The sequence below is a fragment of the Palaemon carinicauda genome, chromosome 37, assembly GCF_036898095.1.
Source record: "Palaemon carinicauda isolate YSFRI2023 chromosome 37, ASM3689809v2, whole genome shotgun sequence".
NCBI classification, from domain to species: Eukaryota; Metazoa; Arthropoda; class Malacostraca; order Decapoda; family Palaemonidae; genus Palaemon; species Palaemon carinicauda.
In genome coordinates, this window is record NC_090761.1 from 50,521,958 (window position 1) to 50,546,922 (window position 24,965).

Sequence of the window (24,965 nt, forward strand, 5' to 3'; positions counted from 1 at the left end):
GAAAGAGGTGGCAGATTAAAATCCTCTCTCTCTCTCTCTCTCTCTCTCTCTCTCTCTCTCTCTCTCTCTCTCTCTCTCTCTCTCTCTCTCTCTCTCTCTCAAGTGGAAAAACTTCATTGTACATGAGCTTGAACTAAACTACTAAAGAGATTGTGTTTCTGATATGAATCAAGTTGGAAAAAGTTGAGAGACTAACTTCAATTCGACTAGTCAAGAATTGCTGTTGGTTGATAGTTGAACGTAAGGATGCAGACCCTTCAATAATTAGAGATAACTCGAGAGGTGGTCAGTTGATGAGGTTTCCCGCGAATGTATAGTCATGTACTAAAAGTAATTGTAAAGAATACTGCTGAAATGTTTTATATATATCATCGGGATGCTGTTATTTCATAATGCGTATTCACCTAATTAATGCAATTATAAGGAGAAAAGGGTTTTAGATACTCGAAAAATCGCTCTAAAATAGCTCACTTGGTTACGTTTACCGACACCCCCCCCCCCTTTTAAACTTGCTTGATTCGGGCTAGTATATATATATATATATATATATATATATATATATATATATATATATATATATATATATATATATATATATATATAATGTGTGTTTATATTGTTTTGAAGTAGGAGGCAATATGCTTTGCATAAATATGATTTCAGTCTTTATTTGTCTACGGGTTTTATAAATCAAGTAAACTGCATTTCATTAATAGCTTGAATATGTATACCGATTATTGGTATTTTACACACTCAAACATACACACACACATACACAAACACAGACTCACACAGTGTTATTATAGCTTGTATTAATAGACGCCTTTGCAACTTTTGTTTTAGTAAACATTCTGCAGGTACAGTTGTCACCTTTGGAATATAAATCAACCTAAAAAATTGCTACTGGGCTATTGATTACACTCCTAGGAAAAAAAAATATCTCGGGTAGTCATTGATAAGGATAAAACATCCATTCTGAGTAAGCAGACTTGTACGGAAGGGCAATGTTTATTTTGAAGGCGCCGCTTGGCATCTTATGTTAGTTCGTGCGTCGTAAGTTGTAATACAAGGTTTGAGCACCTGCAGGCAGCTTCAGTTGACCTTATCCTTCTCCCCAGTCGTACAAAGATTTACTTTGTGTTAAACAATACCTCAAGCTTATTTCTTCGCTACTTTTGATGGAATTTGGAAGGTGGGTCGAAGCAAAGATGAGTATTTTGATAATTGATTGATTTCATATCAAGGACTTTTTTTAATCAATATATGTTTTGTAACACCAAAATTTGCTGGGTATTATATTTAAGTAGCCTGCGAGAAGACATGCACAGGACTAAGAAATGTTGTCACTAAGTAAAGGGAAAAGTACTATTATTGATATGACTCTAAACATCTTATATAATCTTAGTTATTGTTGTCCAATCATGGCATCTTCAAGTCACGGAGAGAACGATTAGATGTGGTAAAACATCTACTCATATTCATGATCAAATCAAACTTTTTTTGTTTTTCTTCATTTATAATAATGTTCTTCAGTGATTATTAATCCACACACCGTGCCGTTTAAAAGGTTTAAAGGTCGCTCGTGAATGGCAGAGGCAAGGGACAGTAGCATTGCCCTAGCTAGCAGGACAATGCCTAGAGACTGACCACATATATGATCAGGCCTAAGCCCCCCTCTCCATCCAAGCTAGGACCAGGGAGGGCCAGGCAATGGCTGCTGAGGATTCAACAGGTAGACCTATAGGTTGCAGACACTGAAGGAAGTAACGAGTCTAAATGGGACTCGAACTCCCGTCTGGCAAACAGAAGGCAGAGACGTTACCAATCAGGCCACAACCATTGTAAAGGAAAAATTGATAATGCAACGGACATGTATTCAGTTCAAGCAAACATAGAAGGATTATTTGAATGTGTGTTCCCAGAGATTCAATAATGACCAACTTAAGTCATGAGCTCTGAACGAATAATAATTACTGTAATTTCGTTTTAATAGGTCTTAATTATTCAATTCTATTCTGTTGTAACACTAGGCAGACAGTTAATTCTAATAGTCAGGCCTTCTCCATCATGAGGCTCAATACTACACAGTATTATAGAAGTTTCATTCCAGCTGTGACCAAGTTGTAGAATGATCTCCCTAATCAGGTAGTTAAATCAGTAGAACTTCAAAAGTTCAAACTCGCAGCAAATGTTTTTATGTTGAACAGGCTGCCATAATTGTTTTTATAGTTTATGTAGTTTATTTATTGTTAATTTGTTCTCATCATTTATTTATTTCCTTTCCTCTCTGGGCTATTTTTCTCTATTGGAGCCCTTGGGCTTATAGCATCTTGCGTTTTTAACTAGTGTTGTAGCTTAGCTAGTAATAATAGTAATAATGACATTAATAAAAAGGCCTTATATAATTAAAGCCTTATGCACTGTATGTATGTTGGAATATAGATTTCGACATAGTTTAGACAGCGTGCCACTTTCGAGAAGAACTGCAGTGGAAAAATATAGCCAGGAAAGGGTAGTTGATTTTCTTGCGAGGTTTTGTATCATAAATGTTATTTTTCCGGTGGTAACGGTTTGACCGCGCTGTGTATTTAGAATACCAAAGGTTCCTTTTGTAATTTGTGAGAAACTTTACGTTTACTCAGTACTTTGATTCGAATAAAAAACTCTCTCTCTCTCTCTCTCTCTCTCTCTCTCTCTCTCTCTCTCTCTCTCTCTCTCTCTCTCTCTCTCTCTGCAGATCTTCATTTTACAACTAGGGTTGTAGTAGCAGTAATAATAATAATAATGATAATGATAATAATAATTCATTGTAGGCTTCCTTGTGTTGGGATAGCGTTTTCTTGGGAATCTGTTGTGGGAACGCAAACTTCTTGAATGTAGTCTCCCATCGCCGACGGCCACCATGACATCTCTTTCATGTACTTTCACTCACAATTAATGAATAACTTGAAATTGTAATAATAATAATAATAATAATAATAATAATAATAATAATAATAATAATAATATTAGAAACGGATCATTAGTAGGAGATTTTATTTTTTTATTTATATAAGTCTATAGATCCCGGAGAGGAGAGGAGGCAAGGAAAAGATGGGCTGAATATTTTGAAAGTTTACTGAATGTTGAGGATAAAAGGGAGGCAGATATAATTGCTGTTGCAGGTGTTGAGGTGCCAGTGATAGGAGATGAGAATGAGAGAGAGATTACAATGGAGGAAGTGAGGAGAGCACTAGATTAAACGAGAGTAGAGATAGCGTCTGGTATGGATGGTGTGAGAGCTGAGATGTTGAAGGAGGGGGGTGTGACTGTACTTGAATGGTTGGTGAGATTGTTTGATGTGTTTTGTGTTGTCAATGGTACCAGTAGATTGGGTTTGTGCATGTATTGTATCACTATATAAGGGTAAGGGAGATGTGCATGAGTGTTGTAATTCAAGAGGTATTAGTTTAAGTGTAGTTGGAAAAGTGTATGGTAGAGTAATGATTAATAGGATCAAGGATAAAACAGAGAATGCAATCTTAGAAATACAGAGTGGTTTTAGAAGAGGTAGGGGTTGTATGAATCAGATTTTTACATTAAGGCAGATATGCGAGAAATATTTAGCAAAAGGTAAGGAGGTGTATGTTGCATTTATGGATCTGGAGAAAGCGTATGATAGAGTTGATAGGGAAGCAATGTGGAATGTGATGAGGTTATATGGAGTTGGTGGAAGGTTGTTGCAAGCAGTGAAAAGTTTCTACAAAGGTAGTAAAGCATGTGTTAGGATAGGAAATGAAGTGAGTGATTGGTTTCCGGTGAGAGTGGGGCTGAGACAGGGATGTGTGATGTCACCGTGGTTGTTTAACATGTATGTTGATGGAGTGGTGAGAGAGGTGAATGCTCGAGTGCTTGGTCGAGATTAAAACTTTTAGACGAGAATGACCATGAATGGGAGGTAAATCAGTTGTTGTTTGCGGATGATACTGTACTGGTTGCAGACACAGAAGAGAAGCTTGGCCGATTAGTGACAGAATTTGGAAGAGTGTGTGAGAGAAGGAAGTTGAGAGTTAATGTGGGTAAGAGTAAGGTTATGAGATGTACGAGAAGGGAAGGTGGCGCAAGGTTGACTGTCATGTTGAATGGAGAGTTACTTGAGGAGATGGATCAGTTTAAGTACTTGGGGTCTGTTGTTGCAGCAAATGGTGGAGTGGAAGCAGATGTACGTCAGAGAGTGAATGAAGGTTGCAAAGTGTTGGGGGCAGTTAAGGGAGTAGTAAAAAATAGAGGGTTGGTCATGAATGTAAAAAGAGTTCTATATGAGAAAGTGATTGTACCAACTGTGATGTATGGATCGGAGTTGTGGGGAATGAAAGGGACGGAGAGACAGAAATTGAATGTGTTTGAGATGAAGTGTCTAAGGAGTATGGCTGGTGTATCTCGAGTAGATAGGGTTAGGAACGAAGTGGTGAGAGTGAGAACGGGCGTAAGAAATGAGTTAGCAGCTAGAGTGGATATGAATGTGTTGAGGTGGTTTGGCCATGTTGAGAGAATGGAAAATGGCTGTCTGCTAAAGAAGGTGATGAATGCAAGAGATGATGGGAGAAGTACAAGAGGAAGGCCAAGGTTTTGGGTGGATAGATGGAGTGAAGGAAGCTCTGGGAAGATGTGAGAGAGGCAAGAGAGCGTGCTAGAAATAGGAATGAATGGCGAGCGATTGTGACGCAGTTCCGGTAGGCCCTGCTGCTGCCTCCAGTGCCTTAGATGACCGCGGAGGTAGCAGCAGTAGGGGATTCAGCTTTATGAAGCTTCATCTGTGGTGGATAATGTGGGAGGGTGGGCTGTGGCACCCTAGCAGTACCAGCTGAACTCGGTTGAGTCCCTTGTTAGGCTGGAGGAACGTACAGAGTAGAGGTCCCCCTTTTTTTGTTTTGTTTCATTGTTGATGTCGGCTACCCCCCAAAATTGGGTGAAGTGCCTTGGTATATGTATGTATGTATAGATCCCGGAGGTGATTATAGCTCTGGAAGACTGTTCACTCGCTATTCTGCATCACTGTCAGAACTGAAAGCAGGGACGCTAAATGAAGCCAATAATAGGCTCCCTCCTTATTTCTTTTTTTATTTATAAATTGATTAAAAACAAATTTTAGCATCCTCAAATTGTTTACAGGATATAGGAAGTATGTGGCTGGATTAAGTAACATATTTAGTTTAGAAAAGTTGTCTACGTATTTGGTGTCTATTTCGTATTGGACGCATCATAGGCAAATGTGTTGTCTAAGGCATATCACATTGTCTACGGAGGTACTCTTCTATGGAATAAAATCTTGTGTCTGATAGATATGGATATGTTTGACACATTAATCCTTTTATTATTTACTTTTATTACTTGTTAAGCTACAACCCAAGTTGGAAAAGCAGGATGCTATAAGCCCAAGGCTTTAACAGGTAAAATAGCCCAGTGAGGAAAGGAAACAAGAAGAAATGAATTATTTCAAGAACAGTAACAACATTAAAATGAATATCTCCTACATAAACTATAAAAACTTTAACAAAACAAGAGGAAGAGAAGTAAGATAGATGTGTGCCTGAGTGTACCCTCATGCAAGAGAACTCTAATCCAAGACAGTGGAAGACCATTGTACAGAAGCTATGGCACTACCCAAGACTAGAGAACATTGGTTTGAATTTGGAGTGTCCTTTGCTGTTACATATGCACCTTCACTTCATCTAAATAAAGCTTATACTCTATGGTGTGGATAATTATTCTATGGACTAAATAACTTCCCTGTCCTGTTTTTACTATAACTTCACGTAAAAGAAACGCAAGTCATCAAATTAGTATTTGGAGTAGGCGAAAGACTCAAACCTTTTCTGAGTCTGTAAATTCTTGTGTTCTCTGTCATATCACACTTTTTCATTTTAAACCCTTTTATCATCATCATCATCAAAAGCTTCCCACTATTATATGTAAATTATTTCTTTTGCAGAGAATTCCAAATGAAGGCGGCTCTGTTCATCTTGTGTGTGGTGCCGTTGGCCTTGACGCAATCAGGTAATATACATCGAATATCTTTGGTTTATAAATGTCTTATTTTAATTTCCAAAAGTATTTGTCTATTTGATCTTACCCTGTGGTGTTGGTGTTATACCATTTGATTAGTTATAGAGTGTTTAATTTTTTTTTTCTTTTTTTTCCCTTGCAGACCGGTGTGTTACTAGGAGAGTTGATGATGGAAAATGCCGGCCATACATGGACTGTCCTGCGTTATCAGAGATGGCAGCAGTTTTATCAATCTCCAACTTCGTCAAGGAGTATGGCGGATGTGGGAAGGACGAGTAAGTTTGTCATTTAACCTATTTTTTCAAAGATGATTATTTTTGCCACGGACTCCTGGGATTTCTATAGTGTAGAATCTATTCTAGACTTTGAAACGGCCAAAATATTTTGTACGGGGAAAATAAAATCATATTGTTCTATCTAGCAACTCTGAATTATATATTGTGGTACCTGGCAACTCTTGTGTATTTAAGTTTCTTACAACTGCCTCTGGTTTTAACCCTAATTTCTTTATCTTTTTACCATTATTTTTTCATATTTCTGGTCTTGTGTCCTAAGCAATGGGTTTATAGATTCAGGCGTCGCGTTAAATTTTGATAAGACATTTTGTATTATAAATTTAGTTATATTATATAATTCTGAGCTGGATGCACAAATTAATAGTTCTATTTAATTAAACTACATTTTTTACGTGGATTTTTCATTAACATCAGTAAAGTACACACTTCAGATAGAAATTATTTTATGATCAAATTATTGTAGTCTTTCGCTATTTCTTTCAGTTATTAATATTCTCAGATTTATGGATAAACTATTATAAGATTTAAAGTAAACCGTTTCCCGATTGTACTTGGAAAAAAAAAGTTATTTATTTTGGAGTCAATTTACAGTACAGTAATGCCTTTAACATCTGCATAAAATTTATATTAAAATATATTAATGATAAGTAGGTCCTACTCTTCCAAAAATTGGTTTTGAACAACTAAATTATATATTTAAAATTTGATTCGTTTTGTGGAGTTCTGAGCAATTTTGATTTATATCTCCCTAGAAACGAGAACCTTATGGTGTGCTGTCCTGTTAATACTACCACAGGTGAGTACAAGACTATAAAATTTCATCATAAGTTTAATTTGTATATGTTTTGAACTAGAATTTATTGTTTAATTCTTCTTACATCACTATAATTGTTCAGTGGCACCTTATTTCTGTGTAAGGATAGAAGAGAGACTTTAACTATGGTAAGCAGCTCTTCTAGAAGGACACTCCAAAATCAAACCATTGTTTTCTATTCTTGGGTACCATGGTCTTCCACTGTCTTTTGGGTTAGAGTTCTCTTGCTTGAGGGGTCACTTGGGCACACTTTTCTATCTTGTTTCTCTTCCTCTTGGTTTGTTAAAGTTTTTATAGTTTATATAGGAGATATTTATTCTAAAATTTTTGCTCTTCTTAAAATATTTTCTTTATCTTTGTTTCCTTTCCTCACTGAACTATTTTTCCTGTTGGAGCCCCTGGGCTTATAGCATCCTGCTTTTCCAACTAGGGTCGTAACTTAGCAAGTAATAATAATAATAATAATGATAATAATAATAATAATAATAATATCGTTGAATTGTTTAGAGGTTTTGAGTTTGATTATATCATTTAGACGCCGATGAGATTTGTTGGAGATGTTGAATTGAAGCAAAGTAAAATTTTCAAGGCCATAAAATCAGGTTTCGTATGCAAAATTCTAGTCAAAACGTACTAAAGTTAATCTGGCTCGTTGAAGAATAGGATATCAAACACAGGAAACCTACTGGACTCTTTGATCTGTTAGGTCAAAGTCCATAAGGATACTGAAAATGTTTCGTTTTACTCTGATATATATTGGATAGATATCTAAACCTACATAGGTTTAAAGGCCGTTCATGAATGGCAGAGGCAAGGGACAGTGACATTGCCCAATCAAGTAGGACAATCCCCAAGAGACTGACCACATATACAATTGATCAGCGTACAAGTCTCCTCTCCACCCAAGATAGGACCTAGGAGGGCCAGACAATGGCTGCTGATGACTCAGCTCATAGACCTATCAGCTCCACCAAAACCCCCATTCTTAGCTCACAAGGATAGTGAGGTTGCAGCGACCAAAGGAACTAATGAATTTGAGCGGGGCTCGAACCCCACTCTGGCGATCACCAGGCAAGGACGTTACCAACCGATACAAGCCTAATAATTAAAGAAAGTTATATTCCTGAATATTGTTTGTCCAATGCCGTGGAAGTTGTTCCCTTCATTAATTATCTTCTTGATTGATTGATTGGTTGTTATAGAATTGACCTCACAACTGTATAAGAATCACATGGGGAAGAAAAGAGTCTCACAAAACTATGCAAGAATAGTCCAAGAAATGCATGAAAGAGATAATAGAAAAGAAGGTTCGGTTAGGAGTAGTTTAGGCTACAGAAAGGTTTCGTGTAAACGTATGTTTCACAGTCCAGACCGTGGTATGTTTATATAATGGAATTTGAGTCCATATATCTTAAGCCGTACGGCGTAATCCTGGTCATTGATATACTATCTCAGCCAGGCCATTAGAGGTTAAGCTCCCTATCGCATTGTTTTTGGAGACTTGATGTGTATTATTAGGAGAGAGAAAGGGGCAGAGGAGATGGAGGATTAATGAAAATAAAAATTTCAGATCCTATTCGCAATCCTTCTGCTCACTGAAATTGCAGATCCTACTTGCAATCCTTCTGCTCACTGAAATTGCAGATCCTACTTGCAATCCTTCTGCTCATTTATACTGCATATTCTACTTGCTAAAGGATGAAGTAGCTAGCCCCCTAGATTAAAATTAATAATCCACAATTAGGGTTTAAATTTTTGTTTTCTGTGTATGAATCTAATTCATTTGTGGAATTCATATTTATCAGAAGTAAGATTTTCTTCACTGAATTTTTTTGAAAAAATACGGTAAAATTATGTAAGGTTGCGGATATTTCAATCATGGCCAACCTATAGTAAAGCTACCCACAAAATTAGTGGTTCTTTATTCTTAAGTCTTCTTGGTTTGTCCTATCAAATTGCCAAAGTAAACGATGCTCACGAATCCTGAAAGGTATTGAAGACGATTGAGATTATTGATTTGGATTTAGTTTTCATTCGTTTCTCATAAGACTTTGATGCCGTGGTCAGTCAGCTAATTCAAATATGATAAATGAAAACAGTTTTATTTTCATTATTGCTTATGTAAGCTACCCTTATCAATCTCCATCCTTTTTCTCACTTATTACAGATCTTACTTGCAATCCTTCTGCTCACTAATATTGAAGATCATACTTGCAGTCCTTTTACTCATTCATATTGCAGACCCAACTTGCAATCATTCTGCTCACTTATGCATATTCTACTCACAATACTTCTGCTCACTTGTACTGCACATTATACTTGCAATCCTTTTGCTCACTAATAATGCATATTCTACTTGCAATCCTTCTGCTCCCTGATATTGCAGATCCTACTTGCAATCCTTCTGCTCACTTACATTGCATATTCTACTCACAATACTTCTTCTCACTTATACTGCATATTCTACTTGCAATCCTTCTGCTCCCTGATATTGCACATCCTACTTGTAATCATTCTGCTCACTTACATTGCATATTCTACTCACAATACTTCTGCTCACTTATACTGTATATTCTACTTGCAATCCTTCCGCTCCCTGATATTGCAGATCCTACTTGCAATCCTTCTGCCCACTTATACTGCATATTCTACTTGCAATCCTTCTGCTCACCAATAATGCATATTCTACTTGCAATCCTTCTGCTCTCTGATATTGCAGATCCAACTTGCAATCATTCTGCTCACTTACATTGCATATTCTACTCACAATACTTCTGCTCACTTATACTGTATATTCTACTTGCAATCCTTCCGCTCCCTGATATTGCAGATCCTACTTGCAATCCTTCTGCTCACTTATACTGCATATTCTACTTGCAATCCTTCTGCTCACTTAATGCAGATATTGCTTGCAATCCTTCTGCTCACTAATACTGTAGATCCTACTTGTAATCATTCTGCTCACTGAAATTGCGGATCCTACTGGCAAAACTTCTGCTCACTAATATTGCATATTCTACTTGCAATCATTCTGTTTACTGATATAGCATATTCTACTTACAATCCTTCTGCTCAGTTATTTCAGATCTTGATTGCAATCCTTCTGCTCTCTGATATTGCAGATCCTACTTGTAATCCATCTGCTCACTTATATTACATATTCTACTTGCAATCCTGCTGCTGGTCATACTTGCAATCCTCCTGCTCTCTTATTGCAGATCTCGCTTGCAAACTTTCTGCTCACTGATTACGGATCTTGCTTGCAATCATTCTGCTCACTGATATTGCAGATCCTACTAGTTATCCTTCTGCTCACTTATATTACATATTCTACTTGCAATCCTTCTGCTCACCGTAATATCAGGTCCTACTTGCAATCCTTCTGCTTACTTATATTACATATCCTACTTGCAATCATTCTGCTCACTGATATTACAGATCCTACTTGTAATCCTTCAGCTCATTTATATTACATATTCTACTTGCAATTCTTCTGCTCATTTATAATGCTTATTCTACTTGCAATCATCCTCGTCACAGAAATTGCAAATCTTACTTTCAATCCTGCTCACTATTATTGCGCATTCTACTTATAGTCATTCTGCTCACTGAAATTGCAGATCCCTACTTGCCATCCTTCAGCTCACATATATTGCATATTCTACTTACAATCCTTCTACTTACCTATTGAAGATCTTGCTTGCAATCCTTCTGCTCACTGATATTGCAAATCTTATTTGTAATCCTTTTGCTCACATATATTACATATTCTAATTGCAATCCTTCTGCTCACAGAAAATTGCAGATCCTAAACACAATCTTTCTGCTCACTTATATTGCATATTCTATTTGCAATCATTCTGCTTACTGAAATTGCAGATCCTACCTGCAACCCTTGCGCTCAGTGATACTGCACATCTTGCTTGCAATCCTGTTCACTGATATTACAGATGCTACTTGCAATATTTCTGCTCACTTATATTGTATATTCTTCTTTCAACCATTCTGCTCACTGAAATTGCAGAACCTGCTTGCAATCCTTCAGCTCAGTGATATTGCAGATCGTACTTGCAATTCTTCTGCTCCCTTATATTGCATATTATATTTGCAATCATTCTGCTCACTGAAATTGCGGAACCTACTTGCAGTCCTGCTCACTTATTACAGATCCTACTTGCAATCCTTCTGCTCACTTATATTGCATATTCTCCTTGCAACCCTCCTGCTCACTGAAATTAGAGATCCTACTTGTAATCCTTCTGCTCACTTATATTGCATATTCTACTTGCAATGATTCTGTTTACTGAAACTGTGGATCCTACTTGCAGTCCTTTTGCTCACTTATTCCAGTTCCTACTTGCAATCTTTCTGCTCACTGATATTGCAGATCCTACTTGCAATCCTTCTGCTCACTTATATTGCATGTTCTGCTTGTAACCCTTCTGCTCACTGAAATTAGAGATCCTAATTGCATTCTTTCTGTTCACTTATATTGCATATTCTACTTTCAATCATTCTGCTCACTGAAATTGCAGATCCTTCTTGCAATCATTCTGCTCACTTATATTGCATATTCTACTTGCAGTCCTGCTCATTTATTGTAGATCTTACTTGCATTCCTTCTGCTCACTGATATTGCAGACCCTACTCGTAATCCTTCTGCTTACACATACTACATATTCTACTTGCAATCCTTCTGCTCACAGAAATTGCATATTCTACTTGCAATCCTACTGCTCACTTATTTTCCATATTTTACTTGAGAGCATTCTGCTCATAGAATTTGCAGATCTGCTTGCAATCCCTCTGCTCAGTGATATTGCAGATCTTGCTTGCAATCTTTTTTTCACTGATATTATAGATTCTACTTGCAATTCTTCTGCTCACTTATGTTGCATATTCTACTCGCAATCATTTTGCTCACTGAAATTGCAGATCCTACTTGTAATCCTTCTGAACAGTGATATTGCAGGGCTTGCTTGCAATCCTTCTGTTCACTGATATTACAGATCATACTTGCCTGTTGAGATACTAACACTAGAGAGGTATAGGATCCTTTTACTAGCCAGACAGTAATGCATTGGCTTCCTCTCTCTGGTTACGGCTTATTTTTTCTTTGCCTACACAGAATAGTCTGGCCTATTCTTTACATATTCTCGCCTTTCCTCACACACCTGACAACAATGAGATACTAAACACTTCTTCACCCAAGGGGTTAATTACTATAATGCAATTGTTCAGTGTACTTCCCTCTTGGTAAGGGTAGAAGAGAGACTTTAGCTATGGTAAGCAGCTCTTCTAGGAGAATGAGACTTCAAAATTAAACCATTGTTCTCTAGTCTTGGGTAGTGCCATAGCCTGTGTACCATGGTCTTCCACTGTCTTGGGTTAGAGTTCCCTTGCTTGAGGGTACACTCGGGCACACTATTCTATCTTATTATTTTTTTTTCTTCCTCTTGATTTTTTTGAAGTGGTGTGCTGGGCAGGCTTAATAGAAGGGCCATGGATGCCTGGTTGTTTATCAAGAGGTTGTCTTTTCCTTCTCTGATTTTTTTTCCTCAAAACCATCCTTACTGTCCTCCCTTCAGTTGAAGTGGCTATCCTGGAGGGTATTTAGCCTTGCATGGTGTATCGGCTCCTCCATGTTGACCAGTTTTTCCGAGTTTTTACTATAGTCTATGGGTTTCATCATCACTTTATTTATAATCCTGTACATATTGTTTTTGGTATAATTCTCGTTAATCTAGTTTTTAAGTATGATGTGTCTTTTTTATTTCTATTAATTCTTATGCTGTCTGGAGACATTGAGCAAAATCCGGGACCAGTACGTCTTAGATTTCGTCAATGTTGTCTTCTGTATTGTAATATTCATGGTCTTCATGCAAATATTCAAGACCTTACAGTTGCGTCCAGACGGTATGATATTCTTTTGTGCTCAGAAACTCTGGTTTCTAATATGAGGCACTCATCTGAGCTCCTTATAACTGGTGTTAAGAAGCCAATAATGTTGAAATGTGATGCCATCCCTAGGGCCAGGGGAATGGCTGTGTATATTAGGACTGAGTAACCTGCTTCTCATAAGTTCTGATATCAATGTGGATGTCATGAGATTCAGGTAATAAAAGTTTGTGGCAGGCATAACTTTTATTTGTGTGGCTAAGATACAAGAAGATGATAGAAAGGCTTCTTTTGTCTCTTTTGGTGATTTTAATGTTCATCTTAAGGACTGGTTAAGTTCTATTTCTCCTACTGATCGCCATGGCTTAAGAGCTTTAGACTTTGCCTCTGAATTAGGCTGTAAACAAATCATAAATGAAGCTACCCACAGGTCTGGTAATAGCTTGGACCTCGTATACACTGACTCCCCTGGCGCTATAACTTGTAAGGTTGGTTCTCCATTCGGGACATCTGATCATGCCTTGATTTCATTAGTAGTGAAGACTGAGCAGCCTGTCCCTGATATATCATACTCTTGTAAAATTTATATGAAATCCCAAGCAGACTGGAATGGGATTTTACATGATCTTATGTGCTTGAATTAGTCACAATTATATAGTAGTGTAGATCCTGTTGTCCCTTTGAATGAGAATATAGTCAACATAATTGATAGGCGTATCCCTTCTCGTGTGCTAAGGTACCGAGTGAAGGACAAACCGTGGTTCAATGATGATTGTAGACGTGCTTGTTTGGAGAAGCAGGAGGCCTGTCATCTTTGGAAGGGTAACAGATCAGATTTTACTAGGAATAACTATACTCAGCTTCGAGCTTTTGCTCAGAGAGTTTATGCCTCAACTGAAAAGGAGTACAATTTAACCATAAAAGAAACCCTTTCTGGTACAACTCAGGAACTTAAATGGTGGTCTACCCTTAAATCTGCACTCTTTGGTGTAGATGCAACAGTTCCTCCATTACTTAAACCAGATGGCTCAGTCACTCACTGTCCAAAGGAAAAGGCAACCCTTTTGGCTGATGTTTTTGACAGTAAACAGAGTAATGAAAAACTTTCTCGTTTATGTTTTTCCTGAGGCTAAAGTAACTAGTTTAGCTTTTTGATCTCGTGAAATTAAAGTTCTGTTGATGGACCTTGATGCTTATGGAGGTGTAGACCCAAATGGTATTTTTCTATTGTTTTTTTATAAAGACAGCAGATTTCTTAGCTCCAAAGTTATCTGTTATTTTGCTCAAGTTAGCAAGAAGAGGAGCTTTTAGCACTTGTTGGAGGATTGGTAATGTTACTCCTTTATGTAAATGTGTTTGTGGTAGCTCAAATCCCACTGATTACCGCCCAATTTTCATAACTCACATATTATCTAAAGTTTTTGAGCGTCTTCTGGCAAAACATCTTAATAGGTTTGCTGAAGGTAATCATCTATTCCCTAGTTTGCAATTTGGTTTTCGTAAAGGCCTTGGAGCATGTGATGCCGTTCTTACAATCTCCAATGCTGTACAGAAATCCCTTGATTGTGGTCAGGAAGTTCGTATGATTGGCCTTGATTTTAGTGCTGCCTTTGACCGTGTTAATCATGAGGCCCTTATTTTCAAACTAAAACAATTGGGAGTGGGTGGGTCGTTTCTTAGCATTATTATTGATATTTTAAGTAATAGATTGCAAAGAGTTGTTGTTGATGGGCACCATAGTGAGTATAGGAATGTGATATCCGGTGTTTGACAGGGTAGTGTTCTTGGACCATTACTTTTCATACTATATACACATGACATATGGTTTGGCCTAGAAAACAAGCTTGTTGCATATGCAGATGATGCTACTCTCTTTGCATCAATTCCATCCCCTGAATGTTCTGTAGATCTGGGGTTTGTGAATCCCTTAATAGAGATTTAGCTAAAATTAGTGCATGGTACAAATTATGGGGTATGAAGTTGAATCCTAACAAAAGTCAAAGTAGGATTGTAAGTAGGTCAAAGACGGTGGCTCCTCAACATCCGGATCTCAGTATTGATAATGTTTTTTTTAAATTTGTATGACTTTTAAAATTTTAGGTGTGATTCTCGACAGCAAATTTACCTTTGAGAAACACATTAGGTCTGTGTCTTCTTCAATTGCACAAAATATTGGCTTATTGAGAAAGTCTTTTAAGATTTTCGGTAATCAATCTATTCTGAAGAAGTGTTAATTCTTTCTTTCTACCTTGTTTTAAGTATTGTTCTCCTGTCTGGTGTTCAGCTGCTGATTCTCATTTTAATTTGTTGGATAGAAACTTATGGTCTATTAATTTTTTTTATTCCTGATTTAGATATTAATCTTTGGGACCACCGTTCAATTAGTTCATTATGCATGTTGCATAAGATTTTTCATAACTCTGACCATCCTTTACATTCAGATCTCCCTGGACAATTATCTCCTGTTCGTAATACTAGGCAGACAGTTAATTCTAATAGCCAGGCCTTCTCCATGAAGAGGCTCAATACTTCACAGTATTCTAGAAGTTTTATTCCAGCTGTTACCAAGCTGTGAAATGATGTTCCTACTCAATTAGTTGAATCAGTAGAACTTCAAAAGTTCAAAGTTGGAGCAAATGTTTTTATGTTGACCAGGCTGACATGGGTCTTTTCATAGTTTATTTTTGACATATCTGTTTTTGACGCTGTTAATAGTTTATATAGGACATATCTGTTTTGACGTTGTTACTGTTTTAGAATGATTTATTTTTAACTTGTTCTCATCATTTATTTATTTCCTGATTTTCTTTCCTCACTGGGCTATTTTTCCCTATTGGAGCCCTTTGGCTTATAGCATCTTGCTTTTCCAACTAGGGTTGTAGCTTGGCTAGTAATAATAATGATAATAATCCTTCTGCTCACTTATATTGCATATTCTACTGACAGTCGTTCTGATCACTGAAATATCGGCTCCTACTTGCAGTCCTTCCGCTCACTTGTATTGCATATTCTACTTGTAACCCTTCTGCTCACTAAAATTACAGTTCCTACTTGTAATCCTTCTGCTCACTTATATTGCATATTCTACTTGCAATCATTCTGCTCACTGAAATTGTGGATCGTACTAGCAGTCCTTCTGCGAACTTATTGCAGATTGTACTTGCAATCAATCTGCCCACTGATATTGCAGCTCTTACTTACAATCCTTCTGCTCACTTATAGTATATATTCTACCTGCAATCCTTCTGCTCACTGATATTGGAGATCCTACTTGCAATCCTTCTGCTCACTTATATTGCATATTCTACTTGCAAACCTTCTGCTCACTGAAATTGCAGATTTTACTTGTAATCCTTCTGCTCAGTTGTATTACACATTCTGCTCACTGAAATTGCACATTCTACTAGCAGTCATTCTGCTCACTGAAATTGGAGATCTTTCTTGCAATCCTTCTGCTCACTTTAATCGCAGATCCCATTTGCAACCCTTCTGTTCACGTATATTGCCTATTCTACTTGCAGCCATTCTGATCACTGAAACTGCAGATCCTACTTGCATCCGTTCTGCTTATTTATATTGCAGGTTCTACTTGCAATCATTCTGCTCACGTATAATGCATATTCTACTTGCAGCCATTATGATCACTGAAACTGCAGATCCTACTTGCATCGGTTCTGCTCATTTATATTGCAGATTCTACTTGCAATCATTCTGCTCATGTATAATGCATATTCTACTTGCATCCATTCTGATCACAAACTGTAGATTCTACTTGCATCCCTTCTGCTCTCTGAAATTGCAGATCCTACTTGCAATTCTTCTGCTCATGTATATTACAGATCCCGCTTGCAATCCTTCAGCTCACTTATATTGCATATTTTTCTTGCAATCCTTCTGCTCACTGATATTGCAGATCCTACTTGTAGTCCATCTGCTCACTTATAGTACATATTCTACTTGCAATCATTCTGCTCACTGAAATTGCGGATCCTACTTGCAATCATTCTGCTCACTGAAATTGCGGATCCTACTTGCAGTCCTTCTGCTCATTTATTGCAGATCCCACTTTCAATAATTTTGCTCACTGATATTGCAGATTCTACTTGCAATCCTTCTTCTCACTTATATTGCATGTTCTACTTGCAACCCTTCAGCTCACTGAAATTGCAGATCCTACTTGCAATCTTTCTGCTCATTTATATTTCACATTCTGCTTGTAATAATTCTGCTCACCGAAATTGCACATTCTACTCGCAATTCCTCTGCTCACTGAGATTGCAGATCCTTCTTGCAATCCTTGTGTTCATTTATATTGCTTATTCTATTTGCATTCCTTCTGCCCATTTTAATTGCTCACTGAGATTGCAGATCCTTCTTGCAATGCTTCTGCTCACTTACATTGCACATTCTACTTGCAGCCCTTTTGCTCACTGAAATAGCAGATCGTACTTGCAATCCTTCTACTCACTTATATTGCAGATTCCACCTGCAATCCTTCTGCTCTCTTATATTGCATATTCTACTTGCAATTATTCGGCTCACAGAAATTGCAGATCTTGTGTGCAATCCTTTTGCTCATTGATATTACAGATCCTACCTGTAATCCTTCTGTTCAGTTATTGCAGATGCTACTTGCAAACCACCGGGAGTGATTATACCAGAATTAGGTTGCATTATTCATGTGCCTACTTCAATGACGTGGTATAGAGCTCAGACGAATTGCCTCAAGATGAACGGACAACTTGTTGAAGGCTTCACTAAAGAACATCAGAGCATAATGTATGAAAATTTCAAACATCAGCTCAGAGCTGGTAAGTTTGTCCTTTTGAATAGGAACAATGATATATCAGTTAACTACGATTTTTCACTTTAAATAAAAGTAAAAAAGAAATATATATATATATATATATATATATATATATATATATATATATATATATTAGTTGCATGCTATTATGAAAAATATGAGTTATATTTTCTCTTGCCAGAACTCACCACCAATAAAAATTTCAGTTATTTAATAATCCTTAATACAGAAGGTCCTCAACTTACAAACATAATAGGTTCCAAGAAGCTGTGTGCAAGTCGAATTTGGTTCAATTTTGGCCAAAAGTAGGCCTAACCTGTCCCCCATGCCTATAATTTCCAGCTACAAAAATCAACAAATAGTTCCGTTTCATATGAAATAATATCAGTTTATTGCAAATGTCGTTTTGCTTACTATATTGAATGATATAATTGTGTTAGGCCTTTTATCCTAACAATCCATGTTTGCCAATGGTTATATAAGTGGAAGAGCAACCTGGTGGAGTAACGAGAACTTTGGGTGTGGAGGAAATGTCCCCCTAAATCTCGTTGAAGTCACTGGCAGCAGGGTGACGGATTGGGTTTAAGGTGATAGACAAGATGTCTCTCCGGTTTTTACACCTGATGCCTGGAATCAGTAAGTACCGGCAAAGATCACTTGCCTTAGTTAGATAGGCACTGCGTATCACAAGGAACTGGCTATCCTTTTGATGAATGTAGCCAGTCAATGGAAAGAGAAGATCAAGGTAGAGTCGACTGTCGAAATCTAACCGAGGCCCTTTGTGTCAATAGGTGTAGGAGGTGGTGATGATGTTGATGATGATTTAATTACCTTATTACCGTATGCGAACTTTCGTTACAAAACTTCAGTTGGATTTGTGTTTGTACCTCATAATGTTTGTAAGGTGAAGATCTTTTGATCTCATTTTCTAAACAAGTTTCAAATGCTCATTTCATTCATGTAGATCCGTTTGTTGGCGTTCGACAAGGAAGGTGGGCACTCAGCAAGGAGCCTGTACCCAACGAACTGTGGGGTGATGGCTATGGAGGGCCTCGGAACAGGACCGATTTGGATTGCGGGCTTAGTGTACGCAGTATGAAAGAGTATTGTTGTGATTGTGATCAGGCTTCTATCTGTCAAATTAAACTCTAGGTTTTAAGTAAGTCACATTGACTTGCTCTACTTTATATGGTCTTTATGGCAATTCTTTTTTGTTCCTTTTAGTTTTAAAAATTTTTTCTTTTTCATTTTTTGTTTGTTTACAAGTTTACATCACCTCCAATAATTTCCTTTTATTATTTATTTTCTTCATTGCATGACGTTCGAGATTTCAATGGATCGAACTTAGTTTTCTCCACCAACGAAGTTGGAAGGAGGTTATGTTTTACCCCCTGTTTGTGTGTTTGTTTGTGAACAGCTTCCCGGTCGCAACTTTAATCGTAGAGTAACGAAACTTGCAGGGATTAAGTGTTATGTAAAAAGCTGGAAATGATGAAACTTTGAAAGTTCAAGGTCAAAGGTCAATGTCACTGTTAAGCAAAATAGCCAATTCACGTAATCAGCCATAAGTTCGTACAGCGTTCTCACAGAGACTGCAAACTTGGGAGCGTTTGTAGGGTGACGGCCAGATCCCTATAAAAACGGGAATATTCTGATCTGTGGCCGTCGTTCTAAAAACGATTTTGGCGGGAGAAGCTAACTTAAAAAACCCACCTAACCTATGCTAAAAGCCATATCCTTACCCAGGGGGGCTTCGCCCCCCCGAACCCCCTCGCCCTTACACAACAGTTTCCTTACCTACGAGTACGACGGGAAAACCTAACTTAAAAAACCCACCTAACGTATGCTAAAAGCCGTGTCCTTCCCCAGGGGGCTGCGCCCCCCCTGACCCCCCCTAACCCCCCCCCCTTACACAACATATTTAAGATCCGTAGACCATTTCCAAACGTTTTTATTCTATACAAGCTAACAGTCGGAGCGATAATAAACAAATTAGGACGCTTGGCCGTAGCGCTACAAACTACCCCAAACTTGGTTCATATTTAACTGTGTGAAAATCTACGCCAATTAATACATGTTAAAATCAAAGGTCAAGGTCTAGCAAAAGGTCGAGAAATAAGCTTCCCCGGCAGAGGTCTGCGCTCCACTGTGTCCCTCTAGTTTTCTATGCTACCATTCTCATAATCTATCATCTATTCAAATTAGAGCTAAAACAATCATGTGCTATACCACTTTTCTTTACAAGTTTGACCCTGGGAATTTATTTCTGATATCATATTTGTGATTAAAAATCAAGGTCATTGTTTAGAATTGGATGAGGTAACTGCTGCAGAAATCAAACAGTGCCAGTTATCTTCCTACGACCAGAATTATCAGACATATTAGATTTTAGTTGTATGCTTTATGCAATCAAGGAGAAGAATATGCCTTTTGAAAACGATAACAGGTTTATTATTCTTTTTGTCTTGAGTTTTTCAAATTTTCAAATAAATCCTTTTCGTAAGTAAGCTGATTGGTTAGGTTTGAGATAGGTTGTTTGTTATTCAAACTATTTTTTGACATAGGCTTTTTTTTTTTGGCACAGGCAAGATTCTCCATATAGCCTCAGACAGTATTTTAGAGGATTTGTAGAAACTGGTTCCGTTTTGTATTTACAGAAATTCCTAATTATATTTATCATGTCAAGGTAGACTAATGGAGTTGATATGAAGTAATTATATCCCTCAAATTGAGCAGTGTGTATCACTAAACTATGTAGTCTACCCTTTTAAATGAACAATTCTATTCTTAAGTGTCTTAGGTCATTGCTGAATTATTATTCTTTAAGGAATATCACGCTTTCTCATAGAAAGTAGTGAATTGTCAAGGGTGTACGTAGTAGTGAAATTTAGGCAAAGAAACTTTCCATGTTACCCTATGATCGTTTGATTTCATTCGTAATATAAGATTAAAAGATATATAAACAATAACAAGGGCTTAAACTAGTCTTAAGGCTTTTGACGTAATTTATAAATATTTTGTTTTAAAACGTTGGAGAAACTAGACAGACCATTTTTTTTTTATCAGCAAACGCCTGATTCAAGGAGATTTAAAAATCCACATTACTATGCAAATGAATGTCGTATTTCATAATATGGGTAAGGGTATCCTATGACAATTGTATTACACAGGACCCATTTAACCTTAGAACAATTCAACGCAAAATTATTTATTATTTGCCGCGCATGAATGGCAGAGGCAAGGGACAGTGACGTTGGCCTAGCAAGCAAGGTAATGCCCTAGAGACTGACCATACTATTATGATCAGAGCCCAAGCCCCCTCTCCACCAAAGCTAGGACCAAGGAGGGCCAGGCTAAGTAATAAGTTAGCCGGCCAAGACATCTAGTGGGATAGTTATGCGTTTGCAAAGTTATGCAAATTTTTCACCTGTGTTTGTGTCAACCGATGATGCAGTTGGTGATATTAAGTAAAATCGATTATTTGAAAATGTAACCGGTACACAACAAGGGGGAACTAATATGCAGCATTATCACTAACGGCTTTAGGATATGGAAGTAGAGGCCTATAGAAATTTCGCCTTTTTTTTAAAACAGCTTTACTAGAATAATCTGTATTTCTATTTTGATTGCTTTAAATTTACGTGAGGAGAGAATTTATCTCGCTTTACTATAAAAGGTAAAGTGATCATGAATAAGCCAAGTCAAAGGTAATTACAAATTATCCAGAAAAGTATCGTTATCAACTTTGCCATTTACCAAAGATATGGTATGATTCTCATAAATTGCGCCCTATGAAAGGACGCATAGGCCTAGTTGAAATAAATTTATAGTGTGTTAGCTATATTAAGAGTGGCTCTAACCATAATATACCTATAATTACCTTATCTAGGCAAATAGCAGGGTGCTTGTTATAATATTATCGGCTGAATCAGGTACAATTGTTCTTTAGATATTATTCTTTTGCCTACACATACAGTCGTACACCGAATAGTCTGGCCTATTCTCTCTCTCTCTCTCTCATAGAATGCATATATATATATATATATATATATATATATATATATATATATATATATATATATATATATATATATATATATATATATATATATATATTGTGTGTGTATATATATATATATATATATATATATATATATATATATATATATATATATATATATATTGTGTGTGTATATATATATATATATATATATATATATATATATATATATATATATATATATATATATATATATATACAAGTCTTTTTATAGTTGATATATAAAAGATCTGTTTTAATGTTACTGTTTTAAATAATTTTGTTTTAATTTTTCATAACTTCTCATAGAGTTTGTGCATTTCCTTATTTCCTTCCCTTACTGGGCTATTTTTCCCTGTTGGAGCCCTTGGGCTTACAGCATCATGTTTTTCCCAACTAGGGTTGTAGCTTAGCTGCTACTACTACTACTACTACTACTACTACTACTACTACTACTACTACTACTACTAATAATAATAATAATAATAATAATATGTATGTAGTGTGTTCATTCTACATCAACTACCAAGTAACGATAAAAATTTTGAATATGAAAGGTGATCAGTGTAACAATTCTTTAGAACCTAAATATATCATTTGTTTTATTGTGTAGTTTCATTAAACCAATTCTATTTCATATACCAGTATGTAATATGAACAAAGATCAAATTCTATCCACTCATGTTTTTATAAGTTGCCTACTTTATATATATATATATATATATATATATATATATATATATATATATATATATATATATATATATATATATATATATATATATATATATATATATATATATATATATATAATGTTGTATAAACCTTATATCTACAGCACCCATCTCAATAAGTACTTTATTCAAATAAAACACTTGTCGCTTAATAAGATTATTATATTGAATTATTGTATGAAATTTTTTTTTTTCAAATAATAATGTGAATGTATAATTTTGTAATCAAATCGATAAGGTTAATAAGAACCAAGATAAATTCTGCTGAAAAGGTTTATATCCTCATATTACAATATTCATCTCGGCGATGATAAATTTTATTCAATCGGACGTAACTGTATAACGATTTGAAACTGTTGTCCTTACAGTATAACTGCTGGCAGTGTAATTATAGTAGTTACCCGTACTTGGTTTTCCCTCAGCCAATCAAGAATCGTTATCCCACTCGGACGTTTGTGATTGGCTGAGCACTGGTCGGGGAAAGGAAATAAAAACTGACTTTTCAAGCCCGGTTTTCGGCCGTCAGGTTGGCTTCTGCTGGGTTTGGTTGCGATTTGGAGCTCTTGATTCTGTGTTCTATTTGGAAGGTATGTATTTTGTAGAGTTGTGTCTTTATATTTGGGGAATAAATTCATAAACGGTTTGAAGTGTATTGTCAGGTGATTTTTGCTCTAATCCCGTGGCTTAGAGAGAAGCCGGAGCGTTTTGTTTGAGGTAGGCTTTTGCTGAGTTTGAAGTTTAATTTTTCCAAGGTATTTGTGCATGCAAAGTTAGCTCCTAATATGTTCGAGTTGGTGTTTTGTGAATATCAAGTATGTTTTTTTTTTTGGTATTTTATAGTTTTTTTTTTTATTTGAGATAGCCTTTTGTTAACTTTACCCTTTTTAATGTATTGGGTATGATTTAGTGAATTTTAGGTTTGTTTTATGTTGGTTTTAGTCAACTTGAGAATTTTTTGTTTTAACGAGGTAAGTTTTTGTGAATTCTAGAAAATTTAATTTTTTAAATTTGTTTGAGGTAGGTTTTTGTGGATTTTATTAAGTTTGTTAGTTTTTATTTTAATTTGTCTGAGGTAGGCTTTTGTGAACTTTAGAAAGTATAGTTTTCATTTTTAATTTGTCTAAGGTAGACACTTGTGAATTTTAGCAAGTTTGTTAGTTATTTTTTTAATTTGTATGAGGAAGGCTTTTGTGAATTTTAGTTTGCTTGTTTTTATTTTTTTAATTTGAGGTATGCTTTTGTGATTTTTAGAAATTGTTAGTTTTTATTTATTTTTGTTTTTTGTCTGAGGTAGGCTTTTGTGAATTTTAGTAAGTTTTGGTTTTTATTTTTTGTCTGAGGTAGGGTTTTGTGATTTTTAGAAAGTTTTTATTCTTTTTTTTTTATTTTTTTTTTTTGACCGAGGTAGGCTATTGTGAATTTTCGAAATTTAGTTTTTTTTTTCTTTTTTGTCTGAGGTAGGCTATAGTAAATTTTAAGTTTTATTTTTTTGTCCAAGGTAGGCTTTGTGAATTTTAGAAAGTTTTAGTTTTTTTTTCTTTTTCTTTTCATGTCAGAGGTAGGCTTTTGTGAATTTGAGTTTTATATATATATATTTTTTTGTCTGAGGTAGGCTTTTGTGAATTTGAGTTTTATATATATATATTTTTTTGTCTGAGGTAGGCTTTTGTGAATTTTAGAATTTTTATTTTTTGTCTGAGGTAGCCTTTTGTGAATTTTAGAAAGCTTAGTTTTTTTTCTGAGGTAGGCTTTTTGTGAAATTTAGTGTTTTATATTATTTTTTGTCCGAGGTAGGCTTTTGTGATTTTTAGAAAGCTTTAGTTTTTCTTTTTTTTTTGTCAGAGTTAGGCTTTTGTGAATTTTAGTAAGTTTTTTTTTTTGTCTGAGGTAGGCTTTTGCAAATTTTAGAAAGTTTGTTTTAATTTTTTTTTTGTTCGAGGTAGGCTTTTGTGAATTTTAGTTTTTTTAATTTTTTTGTCTGAGGTAGCCTTTTGTGAATTTTAGAAAGCTTTAGTTTTTTGTTTTTGTCTGAGGTAGGCTTTTTGTGAATTTTAGAAAGTTTATATTTTTTTTAGCCCGAGGTAGGCTTTTGTGAATTTTAGAAAGCTTTAGTTTTTTTTTCTTTTTTTGTCTGAGGTAGGCTTTTGTGAATTTTAGATTTTTTTTTTTGAGGTAGGCTTCTATTTTGGTTTTTATTTTTTGAGGTAGGCTTTTGTGAATTTAAGTTTTTTTTTTATTGAGGTAGGCTTCTATTTTGGTTTTTATTTTTTGTGAGGTAGGTTTTTATGAATTATAGAAAGCTTTAGTTTTTATTTTTTTTTATCTGAGGTAG

The 24,965-nt window shown here is 35.9% G+C and overlaps 1 protein-coding gene across 5 annotated transcripts in view; it reads left to right on the forward strand.

Annotated features, from left to right (window-relative positions):
* LOC137629654 (uncharacterized) overlaps positions 1–24,965 on the forward strand; it is a 190,050-nt gene that overhangs the window by 130,434 nt on the left and 34,651 nt on the right. For 2 of the 5 annotated variants that reach the window (XM_068361189.1, XM_068361187.1), the window contains exons 5-8: positions 6,188–6,320; positions 7,094–7,137; positions 17,670–17,864; positions 18,825–21,873. In XM_068361189.1, coding sequence (XP_068217290.1) covers positions 6,188–6,320; positions 7,094–7,137; positions 17,670–17,864; positions 18,825–19,012 — 560 coding nt within the window. In that variant the 3' untranslated portion in view covers positions 19,013–21,873. Of the gene's footprint in view, positions 1–1,034; positions 1,193–5,971; positions 6,037–6,187; positions 6,321–7,093; positions 7,138–17,669; positions 17,865–18,824; positions 21,874–23,055; positions 23,348–24,965 lie in introns of those variants that run through there. The other 3 variants (XM_068361190.1, XM_068361188.1, XR_011041569.1) reach the window with 3 other exon arrangements.